The sequence below is a fragment of the Cyprinodon tularosa genome, unplaced genomic scaffold, assembly GCF_016077235.1.
Source record: "Cyprinodon tularosa strain WSP-4 unplaced genomic scaffold, ASM1607723v1 ctg134, whole genome shotgun sequence".
Classification (NCBI taxonomy): Eukaryota; Metazoa; Chordata; class Actinopteri; order Cyprinodontiformes; family Cyprinodontidae; genus Cyprinodon; species Cyprinodon tularosa.
Genome location: NW_024038158.1, coordinates 1298805 through 1311246, shown reverse-complemented (window position 1 = coordinate 1311246; position 12442 = coordinate 1298805). Strand labels below are relative to the sequence as shown.

The window sequence follows — 12442 nt, the reverse complement described above, 5'->3', positions numbered from 1 at the left end:
CTTCCTCTGCAAGCAGCTTTAACTTGATAAGAACCAGAGTAAGCCCACTGCAGTTTCAGCTCCAACTGATTTAATGTTAAACATCCACATGATGTATTACTCAGGATTAGGACCATGCACCTGAAAGGAACATCATCCATTCTTACCGTTGGTCACCTCTTTTCTACCAAGCCGGAATCGGATGAGCCTCCCTCCGAGGCAGCCTGACAGATGCTCTGCAGTCCAATGCATTGCAGGCCAACCGTGGGTCATGTTCAGGAAAACTGCAGGATGGTGCAAATGATCCAAAACCCATCTGGTCTCCTCTGGGCTGAAGGGTTTAATGGGGGTTATGGCAGCCATTGCCAGAGGTGCACACTATTAACAGTTTGCAATATAGGAAGAAAAAAAATAAGATATTAGCTGAGTCAGCATTTAATATCTGCAACAAAATATCTGCTCTAAAAAGGAACTGATAGCAAATCCAACAGTTATGACACAATGAGTGATTATATAATGTAAAATGTAGCTGTAAATATAACAGCCTAGTTCCATACTTCTTAAAACTTCAGGCACAAAAAGACCTAAACTGTAAAACACAGCTGATTTAAAGGAATAGTTCAGGATTTTGGACATGAAGTTGCGTGGAATGTTCACCGTCTGTAGCTAAGATGTAACCGTGTCCCTACCATTCTTCTGCTATGAGAAACCGCAGGTAACGTACCAGAGAAAAAGTAGTCCCAGTACGACACTGGGGCACAAATAATCCAAGGTTTTTAAACTAGAAATACTATGCATGTCTTTTGTTAGACTATATCAACAATTTCAACACATCCCAGAGCTATGTCAGACCTTGATATGACTTAGGAAAATTTTTTTGGGCATTATCACTCCACCGTGTACATATATAGGGAAGACGGGTTCTGCGAACAGAAATAAACGACACAGCTCATCAACGGCCGGCAGAAGGAAGAACTCAGTACAGACAATGGAGGGGAGGTGAGATGGCTTTCTGACTCTCAGTTTAAGCAGATGTTTCACCTTCCCTCTGTTGTCCATAGTAGATCTTTCCGCAAGTCTTGCAAATTGCTTTAAACATGCCGAATAGTTAAGAGTTTCTTATAAAAGTGAATTATTAAGCCATTAATGCAATACAACTACATACTGTATATATTGTTTGAATATAACTACAGCATGAAAACCTTCTCAGGACACATTACACTACACCCTCATCTCAGCTGTTGTAAACAAGCTTTTTTAAAGCAAGAGAAAATAGTGTTGACAAAGCATGAATTGCTGAATGCTCTTAAGAGGCCTGTAAATGGCTTTTTTTTATTTATTTATTTAGCCCTAAAAGGACTGTTTTGTTGTCCTACCTCCAGCGGAGACACCAATCTGCAGCAGCTTCTCTGAGCTCCAGAAGGCCATCTCATGCTCCCTCTGTTGTTGGCAGTGGATCCTTCCGTCAGCCATTGGTAAGCTATTTAGTTTATTTGTGTTCACAGGAACTGGCTTCTGCTAGCCTGATAAACCAGACTAAATGTGAGATTAAATGTGTAATTTAGTCCGGCCCCGACAAATGAGACATCAGAAGATCGTTGATGAGAACAACCCGTTGTTTTTCAAACTATGTCTGTTCCTATTGGCCAACGCTCAGACCAATGAGCGCAACTGACTGTGACGTAGTAAGCGCGACAGAAAGCTGGTGGGGGAGTGTAAAAAAACAGCCTGTCGGTAAAACAGCGAATACGTCCATCTTAAAGATGAATGAGCGTAGAGCCTCTTCCTGCTCACGTTTCAACAAAAACCCCATGTCTAATCCTTTCAAAACTGATTCCAAAGCTGAGTCAAACGAGAACTGTTCAATCGTTGTTGCCATCTTCCTTGTTTTGCTTTCTCCAGCGTCAGGCAGCTTTGTTGTCCCGCCCTTCAAACCCTGCCCGCTTTGCATCCAGAAATTCAAAACACATCTCTGTGTTGTGATTGTCCCGCCAGTTCTAGGACCTGGGGCATTGATCGAGGCTAGACCACTCGCAGGCAAAAATGATTTTGGCCGCTGGCGGGTGGGGCTAATTTACTACTAGGCTAGTCTTCTGCACCTAGCTGATGGAGTGATAGCGGCCAAAAAAATAGTCCTGATTGATATCAAGGTCTGACATAGCTCTAGGATGTTTTAAAATCATTGAAATAGAATAAGACACATGCATAGTTGTTCTAGCTTGAAAATAATTTGTGCTTCTGTACTTTACTGGAACTAGTTTTGCACCGATGCAATTTTTTGTCCCCGATACCAATGCCTGATGCCTTGCTGGTCAGTATCGGCCAATACCGATACCATACCGATACCATCCGTTTGAAATTGATGTGTGTGTGTATATATGAAGAAAATAGTGGTGTGCCGATGCCGATACCACTATTTTAGTGCTGTACCAGGGCCCCGCCCGATACTGGTATCGGTGCAACACTAACTGGAACTGCTTTTTTTTTCAGTAAGTTACCAGGCTTTTCTTATAGAAGGAGGCTTGGTGAGGGTGGGACACGGTTACATCTCAGCTACTGACTGAGAACGTTCACACAACTTCATCTACAAGAACCTTTACTGTTCCTTTAAGCAATGTCTTAATAATTTATTATGTTTTGTAGGGAAATGTCTATATATCTTGTGGAGATAGATGGTTAAAATATAAATTCCTTATAAATGTCAGAATATTTTTTTAAAGAAATTTTGGACCCTATTTGTCTTTACATTTACAATCTGTATTTAAAACCACTCATCTATGGTCATGAGCTTTGGGTCATGACCAAAAGAATGAGATCCCAGATACAAACGGCTGAAATGACTTTTCTCCGTAGTGTGTCTGGGCTTAGAGATAGGGTGAGGAGCTCAGTCATCCGGGGAGGACTCAGAGTAGAGCCACTGATCCTCCACATTGAGAGGAGCCCTTTGAGGTGGCTCTGGCATCTGATTAGGATGCCTCCTGGACGTCTCCCTGGTCAGGTGTTCCAGGCATGTCCCACCGGGAGGAGGCCAAGAGGGAGACCAGGACACGCTGGAGGGAATATGTTTCTCGGCTGGCCTGGGAGCGCCTTGGGATTCCCCCGGAGGAGCTGGCCCAAGTGGCTGAGGAGATGGACGTTTGGGCCTCCCTACTGAAGCTGCTACCCCCCAAGACCCGACCCCGGATAAGCGGAAGAAGATGGATGGATGGATGGATGGATTTAAAACATTGGCATGACATAGGAGTAAAAACCAAATAGTTGTAATTGATGAAAAAAATATATCCTATATCTTAAATTGTTGCTCTTCAAATAAAGTACAAACAAGAAAAAAAAGAAACCAGGACCAGGTTCTAAAAGACCCCCAAAGTACAAAACAAAGCAATAAAAAATTCAATTAGAGCAAATAAAATGAAATGAGTGAGCCCAGAATTTTTACATAATGTCTCAGGCATGGTGGCGGGAGGTTAGTAATGTGTGCTTCTATCACTTTCCAACCAGAACTGGGGAAACCACTTCTACTAATAAAGTTAGCGTTACATTTAGTAATTTAACATATTTATTATTGGATGATTGTTTCAATGTGTTATCCACTTCAATGTAAGACATTTTTAAAATATGATTCTGAAACAATTAAATTTATTTTACAACATCTAACCTCTTGAATAATAATTGCTTATTTCAGCTCATTCTGGCTGAGTCTTGATTTTGATTTCCATTTACCGTAAACCAGTCTTACAAATTATAAATTGAATAACCTGCAAAGCTAAACTCAATTTTGAATTTCTGCTAAAGACACAAATTAATTGTGCAGACTGTATGTAGTTTCTAGTGATGTTCTGAGATGGGCCGAGGCTTCAAGGCGTGCGTCGATTACTGGAAGGGCTGTTTTCGCGAGGCGCGTATCGAGGGCTCGCTTTATTTGAGGGAGGAGCCAAAATAGAAGATGTCCGAAGCCTCGCTACCCCGCTATACCACGTGACCGCTTCGGCAAGTGGTTCAGCTCACCCAGAACTTCGGCAGGCATTTAAACAGCCTCAGTGTTCAGTCAAGATGTGGGAGTTTGTAGAAGACTTGCTGTCAGTTGGATAGATTCTAAGAATAGATTGGTTTGCTTTTCCAACCAATCTAGTTGCTTAAAACTAGTTTAGTTAGATTAAACAATGTAATGATCAAAATCTGAGCGAACCACTGGTTACAGATGTCATGGGTTTTAAGTAGTATTGCTTTCAGTAACATTGTCATCTTGCTAGTGGGGTCAGCTGTAAGAGATGGACTTCCACTCTTGAGGTTGATGAGACCCACATCAGACTTTTAAAGTTGTGATATATATCATATTTATTTTTTGGCTATAGTGACTAATTTGTATTGGTTTGCCCTAGTACAAATATAGATTGGGTAAAAACACTGCCAAAGTTAGATTGGTAGACTGGTTGGTTTGACCAAAAGATTGGTTGAAACCATAACGTCCAACCCGAATAAGACCAAAAACTCTAGAAAAACTATAATGTTTGAATAAAATGACTAATTCCTTTCATTTTGTTTATAAATGCCAAATTTGCACAAGCACTTTCACTGTCTGTTTGAGCTTATTTCACTAAAATGGCAGAAAAACTTTGATTTTTCTCTTCTATGGCGTTGAACTCATAAAAAACTTACAAATCATTTTATTATACAGGCCAATCATGAACAATTTCAAAAGGAATTTATAAGGGTTAAAATCAAGAAAAACATCCATCCATTTTCAAACACGTTTATCCCAAGTGGGGTCGCAAGGGGTGCTGGTGCCTATCTCCAGCTGTCAACGGGTGAGAGGCGGGGTTCACCTCATGAGGCTCCTTCTTCTTCTTATGAGATTTTATGGCGGTTGGCAAACTTGTGAAATGTGCATTACCGCCACCAACTGATATGGAGTAAAGCAAGAAAACAGGAAACGATTCACCCCAAAAAAAAAAAAAAAAAAAAAAAAAAAAAAAAAACAGTGTAACTTAAACCAACATAATACTAAATCACATTTGCCCATATAATTTTAATTTAACTCTAGGTCATCGTAACTCTGCCAGTTTCTGATGGTCCCATCGGTCCTCCCATCATGCTTCCAACCATCTCCCAGTTCAAATCTTTAATGTCCAGATATTTTTCTGCAGCCTTCACTATTATTTTGATTTTTTCAGTTTTTTTGTTGTCTGTGCAGTACAATTAATCACTTCCACCATGAAAAGAACAAAATTTGTCTTTTTAACAATTAGTGAGTCTTCATCAATTTTTGGAGATTTCTCTAGAGGTCTGAAATTTGCCGTGTGTTGAACTGTAGGTTTGGGTTTTTCTGACTGAGATGGGAACCTTTTTGCAGCTTCAGCATAGGTTATTCCGAGCTCAAATTTCATTTTCTTTATTTCCTCAGACCTTTTGCTTGCTTCACAACCGCGATAAGCAGCAGTATGTTCTCCACCACAATTACAGCATTTTATTTTAGCTTCTTTTCCACATTTACCATATTCGTGTTCTCCTGCACACCTTCCACATCTCTGTTTCCCTTTACAAACTGCTGCAATGTGACCGAATTTTTGGCATTTGAAACATCTCAATGGTGGAGGATTGTAGATTTTAACATTATAGCTGATGTAACCGATGAATACTTTGCTTGGTAATTGCTCTTCTTCAAATTTAATTAATACTGATAAACTGTCAGATCTTTCTCCGTTTCTTGTTGTTTTTAACCGTTTTACTTCTTTTACTTTTGCACCGCTTATGTTTTCCAGAATCTCCTTTTCAGAAATTTTTAGAGGAACTCCTCCAATGACTCCCCTGCTGATCTTTTTGTTCTCCATTAGGCTGCACTGAACTCTTATCCCGTCAATTTTGTTGATTCGTATTGCTTTGCCTTGCTGGGCGCTGTCTCTGCAGTTAATTAGCAGGTCTCCACTGTACAGAATTCTGGCACCTCTGACTTCTCCAACAAGTTTATTGATGGTTTTTGTTAAGTGAACCGGATTCTCATGGATTGCTCATCACTGGATTGTTCTGAACTAGATCACCTCATGAGGCTTCATCTCACCATCACTAGTTGTTTCGTTTTACAGCAGGCGTGCACCTAAACTATTAAGCTACTTGCTTTCAAACCGAGAATGTCACCTCTGAGGGGTTGTATTTGTTGAAACGATGCAGCTAATGATTTTAGCTATTATACGTCTATCTTAAGGCATAAAATTCATGTTTTTTATTTCACAGTTAAAACTTCCTATAAAATTTAGAACCAGCAAGCTTCAAAGGATATGTTGTTTGTATGGAATCGAGACACTCACCTATCCCTCCACGTGCAAGAGAACTTCTTGCGGATGTAAACAAATATCACGTGACACCATGAGCTCTCCGTTTACATTTAGCATTCTCCACAGTGCAACTACTCCATTTTGGTTCACGCGCGGTTGCTTCAACCTCGGGAAAGCTAACGCGCCATGTTGAACCAAAATGGCGACTGCACAGCCACGGTTTCCAGGAAATCTACTATTTCCGTTTACGCATGCGCAGTAGGTGTAGTTGAAAAACAAGGGGCTGTCGGCTTGTTATTATTTTTTTGCTCAACATTAGGGTTTGAGCGTCACGCTGAATTGCCCTTCGTAAACCGACGTAAAGCTCAGCTTTCGGGTTTTACTGACAAACGCAGCGGCTACTATGGGTGCCGCTTCGAGCACCGAGGCAGAAAGGGAACCGCTTCTTGTTCCTGCGCCCATTGGGACGACTAACAGCCAGCCAGTCAACAGTCGGGTGTATGGCAGAAGATGGCTGGTTCTGACCCAGTTTTCCTTGCTGGCTCTAATGCAGGGGATGGTTTGGAACTTCTGGGGCCCCATTCAAAACTCGGCTATTAAAGCTTACGGCTTCACCAAGTCTGACATTGCAGTTCTGGTGCTGTGGGGCCCGGTGGGTTTCTTCCCATGGTTGCTGTTTATGTGGCTAATGGACAAAAGGGGTGAGTGGTTCTGATTCGGTACTGTGTGTTCTCTATCGGCTATTATGCTCAAGTTTGACCTTCAGCCTGGTCAATAGTCAGACGTCTGTTATTGAGATCTTGATGATAAAAAACATTTAAAGTTTGTGATTCGTTATTTTAAATACCACAATGTTACCTACTGATATCTTTTCTTTTTCCTGATTAGAAATTCAAATGTTTTATTATATTATTATTTTATTTAAAATGTTAAAGTAATTATGGAAAAGGATTAGGGCCACTGAAAAATTAAAAAAAGTTAACTGTTTTTTAAATTTCAGTTTAATATGGGGGAAAAAGTCATAATTCTGATATAATCTGAGGATTCTGACTTCAATCTCAGGATTCTGACTTTAATCTCAGAATCCTGACTTTAATATCAAAATTCTGAGTTTAATCTCAGAATTCTGATTTAATGTGAGAATTCTGACTTTATTCTCAGATTCCTGGCTTTAATCTCAGAATTATGATTTAATCTCAGAATTCTGATTTAATGTCAGAATTCTGACTTTATTCTCAGAATCCTGGCTTTAATCTTAGAATTCTGACTTTAATCTCAGATTCCTGGCTTTAATCTCAGAATTATGATTTAATCTCAGAATTCTGATTTAATGTCAGAATTCTGATTTAATGTCAGAATTCAGACTTTAATCTCAGAATCTTGGCTTTAATCTCAGAATTCTGATTTAATCTCAGAATTCTGATTTTATGTCAGAATTCTGACTTTAATCTCAGAATCCTGGCTTTAATCTCAAAATTTTGACCTTAATCTCAGAATCCTGACTTTAATATCAGAATTCTGACTTTAATCTCGGAATTCAATCTTTTTTTTTAAATTCTGACTTTTTCTCATAATTCTGACTTTTTTCTTACAATTCTGACTTTTTCCCCACATTAAACTGAAATAAAATAAAAAAAATAAATTAACTGATTTTTATTTTTTTTTTCAGTGTCCCTAATCCTCTTCCGTAAGCAACAATTTAGCTGATGTTCAGATTGCTGTTCATGCAATGATAGGATACAAAATGGGACTAAATATACCTAACAGGATAACTAAAACCTTTTTAAATTAAATAATTAACATTATTATTTTTTGAGACCCATTCTACTGGTTTTGAATAAAATCTTTTGTTAAAAACATATTTCCAATCACTGCACTTTACTTGATGTTTTTTTAATACCTAGTGGCAATCGGTTGTTCAGATAATGGACATATCATGTACTAAAATATTGAAAAAATGTGTGTATCTTATCTTCAGCTACCACAGTATACATGTTAGATTAAATAATACTACTTATAATTCAGCGATAGTATCAAGGTGTTAGTCTATTGTATCTCTTATACTATATCCATTGGTTCTGCTGTTCTTTTTACATCTCTATGCAGGGGATGAAGCAGACTGAAGATGTTTTATCATCATTATCTGCTCCACTAGTGAAAGCAAAATCTGATGGGCTTTCTTTGGCATCAAGGCAATTATTGTTATTGCCACATCGCCAGACAGGACACTGTTTAAAAAAAAAAAATAAAATAGGCGTAATACTTACTTAATTGTAAAATATATTGTGTATTATAGAATATTAAGTTGTTTGACCCGTCCTTTAGATTTTGAGCTAAATATAATAAAATGTAATATAAAAACTAAACTGCACAGAGGACTGAGGGATGTCCATTATTCATCAACAGGACATGTATGGAAGCAAGAGAGGGATCTGCTGCCCTGGTTAAAGCACCATATTAAAAACTGCCCTATTATTAGATAAAAAAATATATATATAGACTAATCTGTAAACTAATAGCATTTTGCATAAAGCTAAGTTGCTGTAGTTGGAGCTATGTGAGGGTTTGCAACATTAATGTTGCATAGAAACGTATGCAAAGTTTAAAACTTTAATTTTTTTTTAGAAAGCTCCGGTTATAGAAACATTTGTTCATTTTCGGGAAGAACTTTCAAATTATTATGGGGAAGTTGAAGAACCTGACTTAAGCTTGTGAGTCAGAATGTGCCCCACCTAACCAGTTTACACTGCATCACCTGACACACAGTGTGTCATCCCACACCGAGCTGTGTGATGACAAAAACCACCAACTGAAGTTTTGCTTATTATACTGATTGCAAGCGTGCAAAAGGTTGCAAAGAAATTGTTTTCTCCAGTCTCATGAGCGTGATTCATCAGCAGTCAGGAGAATTTCTTTTGCTTGGCTAAAGTTAGCAACAGTCAGCACATTTTCCCTCTTTTTATAAGTGTTAATATTCTTTATGACCCAGTCAGACATACAGAACGAAGGCTCATATGTATATCCAGACGAACTGAGTGACTTAATCCAGCGAGAACAAGAAATCTAGTTTTCCCAAATTGCATTATCACATTGCGTGACTTTGCTTAAAAGAGAAGTGGCTACTGGCTTAAACTATGTTTGTCCTAATGGATGTTTTTGCTGCATATGTTCGTATTCAGAGACAGGCGTGTCTGTAGGGAAAAGGCTTTTGCTCTTCCCCAGAGGTAGATACCAGTCTGTTAACGAGGGAGATGTTACCTTTTAAAGAGAAAAGGTGTTTATTGGGACATTGCAAAGAAGAAGTAATAAGAAAACATTTAAAACTTTAATTTTTAAAATGTTTTAATTAGTTATAGACTCATCTAAAATTCTGATCCTTACATTTAAGCTGTAACATTCTGACTGCATTTAGTTAATTTAATGGGATTCTTTGAAGGAAATCAGATATAAAACGTTTTGCATCTACCTATGCACATAAACAATTTGCTTGTGTTCAGGTAGTTTTAGATCAGAGTACGACTACCTGTTGAAATATGAGACTGATGTATCAATAGCTGGTCACTCCGGCCCTTAGAGAACTTAATTTTAAACACCTTAAAGAGGCATTAACCAGAGTTGCCATTAGTGTCTGAGTTGAGCTGAATCCCGGTCGCTCCTGAGTACCGTAAATCCTCTAATATAGGCCCGGGCCTTTATTTCACTCAAGTGCATCGCGGTCCAGGCCTTTATTGGAAAGAGGCCAGAATTAGAGACAGGCCTCTATTGCTATTTGAGCAAAACAGACTACCAGTGGAATGAATAAAAATGAGATTTTGTTTCTATTTGAACCTATAAAACACTAGGTTCATTTATTGAAAAAGTACAGTTACCATGTCTCGCTTGGTTTGAAGTAAAAAAGAAAAAAAACTCCTCCAATTCTGTTTAATCCTCCTCCTCAGTTTCCTCCTCCTCTTCATCTCTCCCTTTAATCTCCTCATCACTCGCGCTCCTCCTCATGTTCTGCTGCGTGTCTGTTCTCTTCCTCGCGCAGACGGGCAGCAGTCAGGGCCTGTCGTCCAGCAGCGCAGGGCTGTGGTACTTGTATGTTACTACCACAAGTATAATGTTGAGGTATGCCCAGAAAAAACGTTTATAGCCCCGGCCTGTATTAGAGACCGGCCATTATTTACCTCCTCTGACAGCCAATGTTAGAGTCCCGGCCGCTAATGGAATACAGGCCAATATTAGAGAATTTACGGTATCTACAAATCCTGAATATAACATTTTGATTTTTCTGCTGGTCGGGCACATTTAACATGGACCTCACATCTGCTGAACAGCAAGGAAACTTCATACTTGAACTAAATAAAGAAAAATAGGCCACAGGATTATAGATGCATCAGTGCTGAGCTACTGAGGTGTCATCAGACAATGTTTTAGTCGTAAAGGGTTAAATAAAAAGGCTATTTTAATGGTTCTATTTAGTAAAAACTTACATAATGTCTCTTTAATATAGTCATGTTTTCTGTTTTAAGTATACCTTTTTTTAATATAATATATTCAAGGAAAATAGAGAGGAAACTAAATGTAAAAAGTATAAAACAATCTTAATGAGTTTAATTAAATAATATTGTCTTTCTCATTAATATAGTGACTTTATTTACCACCGTGTGCCTAAATGCCGCTAAAGGAAGTGAAAGTACCCGTGGTTACTTTGGATAACATGGGATCTGGCTTGTAGTGACTATTTATATACCTCTTAAAACATCTACTTCTGCAAAAAAAAAATGGAAAAAACTTAGACGCCTTCACCTATAATTCCTTGTTTATTGCTTTCATTGGTTCATTTTCTTTTTTCTTTCTCTATGAGAACATTAGCTAATGTTGAGAGATATTTAAAGGTTACCAGGCCTGGAACTGAACCTCTGGCCAGCAAATCTTCATTGTTAGTTTATCAAATAGGGAGGCAAATCAATAGTAGACTTATGATTAGTTGTTAACAGCCCAGCTGTTCATCTTTAAACAGAACTACTCCAATAGTTGCAAAAAGGAGAGCTGCTTCACAGTTACACCGTCCATTTCATTAATGCAAAGTGAAGAAAAGTCTGACAGTATGGCAGAGCGACATACCATCCTTTTAACTTATAGTTTTACATTTTGTTGCTACTGTAAGTTATTCTGTGGACCAACTCTGGTTGTTGGCAGGATTTATTAAAGGTTTAGTGGAGGATGTTTTTTACCGGGTGGATCATCAAACGAAGTGGTCCTCCTAATTGTCAATCATTCTGGTGATATGTTTAACCCTTTAAAGCCTGATCCAAGAATAAAACAAAACAGAAAATAACTTTTTTTTGGTTTGAAGTCCTTATTTGCCCTTTTAACAAAATATGTAAAAAGAAAAAACAGAAATATATTTTTGATATTAATAATTTATTACTATGCGATAAGTCAAGATTATTTTTTGTGTACCGGTAGTCTTCTGCCCTCTGTTATCATGTATATCTGATTGTGTACAATAGGATTTTGAGCAAAGTTTTTACCATTAAATTATGCAAAAGGTATCAGATGCAAAACATTTCAGAAACCGTATGTATCAAATATGATACATTTGGCATTACAGGGTGTAGCAGCTCCCCAGCATGTGAATGAAATTTCAGCGGTCTCAACAGGTGATTTTCAATGTTTATTTTCTTTGATGCGGAGCATCTCAGTCATCAATGTCACCGTGAAAACTAAACAAATACAAATATTAGAATATAAACATAAACTTACAACACACAAAAAAAATTAAACGTACCTCGCTGCTTTCACCAGGGAACGCTAAGGATCACAAAGCAAGCACGGCTCTGAGGGTTATTGTCAGCATACATTGATACAGCGGCCTTTATAGGGCCTGTCCTCATTAAGCTGCGGCAGCCCGTGAGGTACATAACAAAGGAAATTTTACAACATGCGATTACAATAAACAAAACAAAATACAAAACAGTGGTAATCAAAACAGACAAATATAATCAAACAATCTGCAATCCTATAAATAATTTACAATAAATATATCCTATAAATAGTTAAATATAAATAATTTACAATAAATATATAATATAAATAGTTAAATATAAATAGTTACAAGTTTAAATAGTTAAAGAAACTTAATTTTATTTGTTAACTACCCATTACACAGGGTTAAGTAAGGCCGTCCAATGTGCTCGTCCGTATTT

The 12442-nt window shown here is 37.9% G+C and overlaps 2 protein-coding genes across 2 annotated transcripts in view; one reads left to right on the top strand and one right to left on the bottom strand.

Annotated features, from left to right (window-relative positions):
- hspbap1 (hspb associated protein 1) overlaps positions 1–6432 on the bottom strand; it is a 31763-nt gene extending 25331 nt beyond the window's left edge. Inside the window, exons 1-2 of the mRNA XM_038277746.1 lie at positions 6282–6432; positions 147–357 (exon numbers count right to left, since the gene is read on the bottom strand). Coding sequence (XP_038133674.1) covers positions 147–342 — 196 coding nt within the window. The 5' untranslated portion in view covers positions 343–357; positions 6282–6432. The remainder of the gene's footprint in view (positions 1–146; positions 358–6281) is intronic.
- Positions 6433–6496: 64 nt separating this feature from the next.
- The window catches only part of slc49a4 (solute carrier family 49 member 4), an 81318-nt gene continuing 75372 nt past the window's right edge, over positions 6497–12442 (top strand). The window contains exon 1 of the mRNA XM_038277747.1: positions 6497–6949. Coding sequence (XP_038133675.1) covers positions 6652–6949 — 298 coding nt within the window. The 5' untranslated portion in view covers positions 6497–6651. The remainder of the gene's footprint in view (positions 6950–12442) is intronic.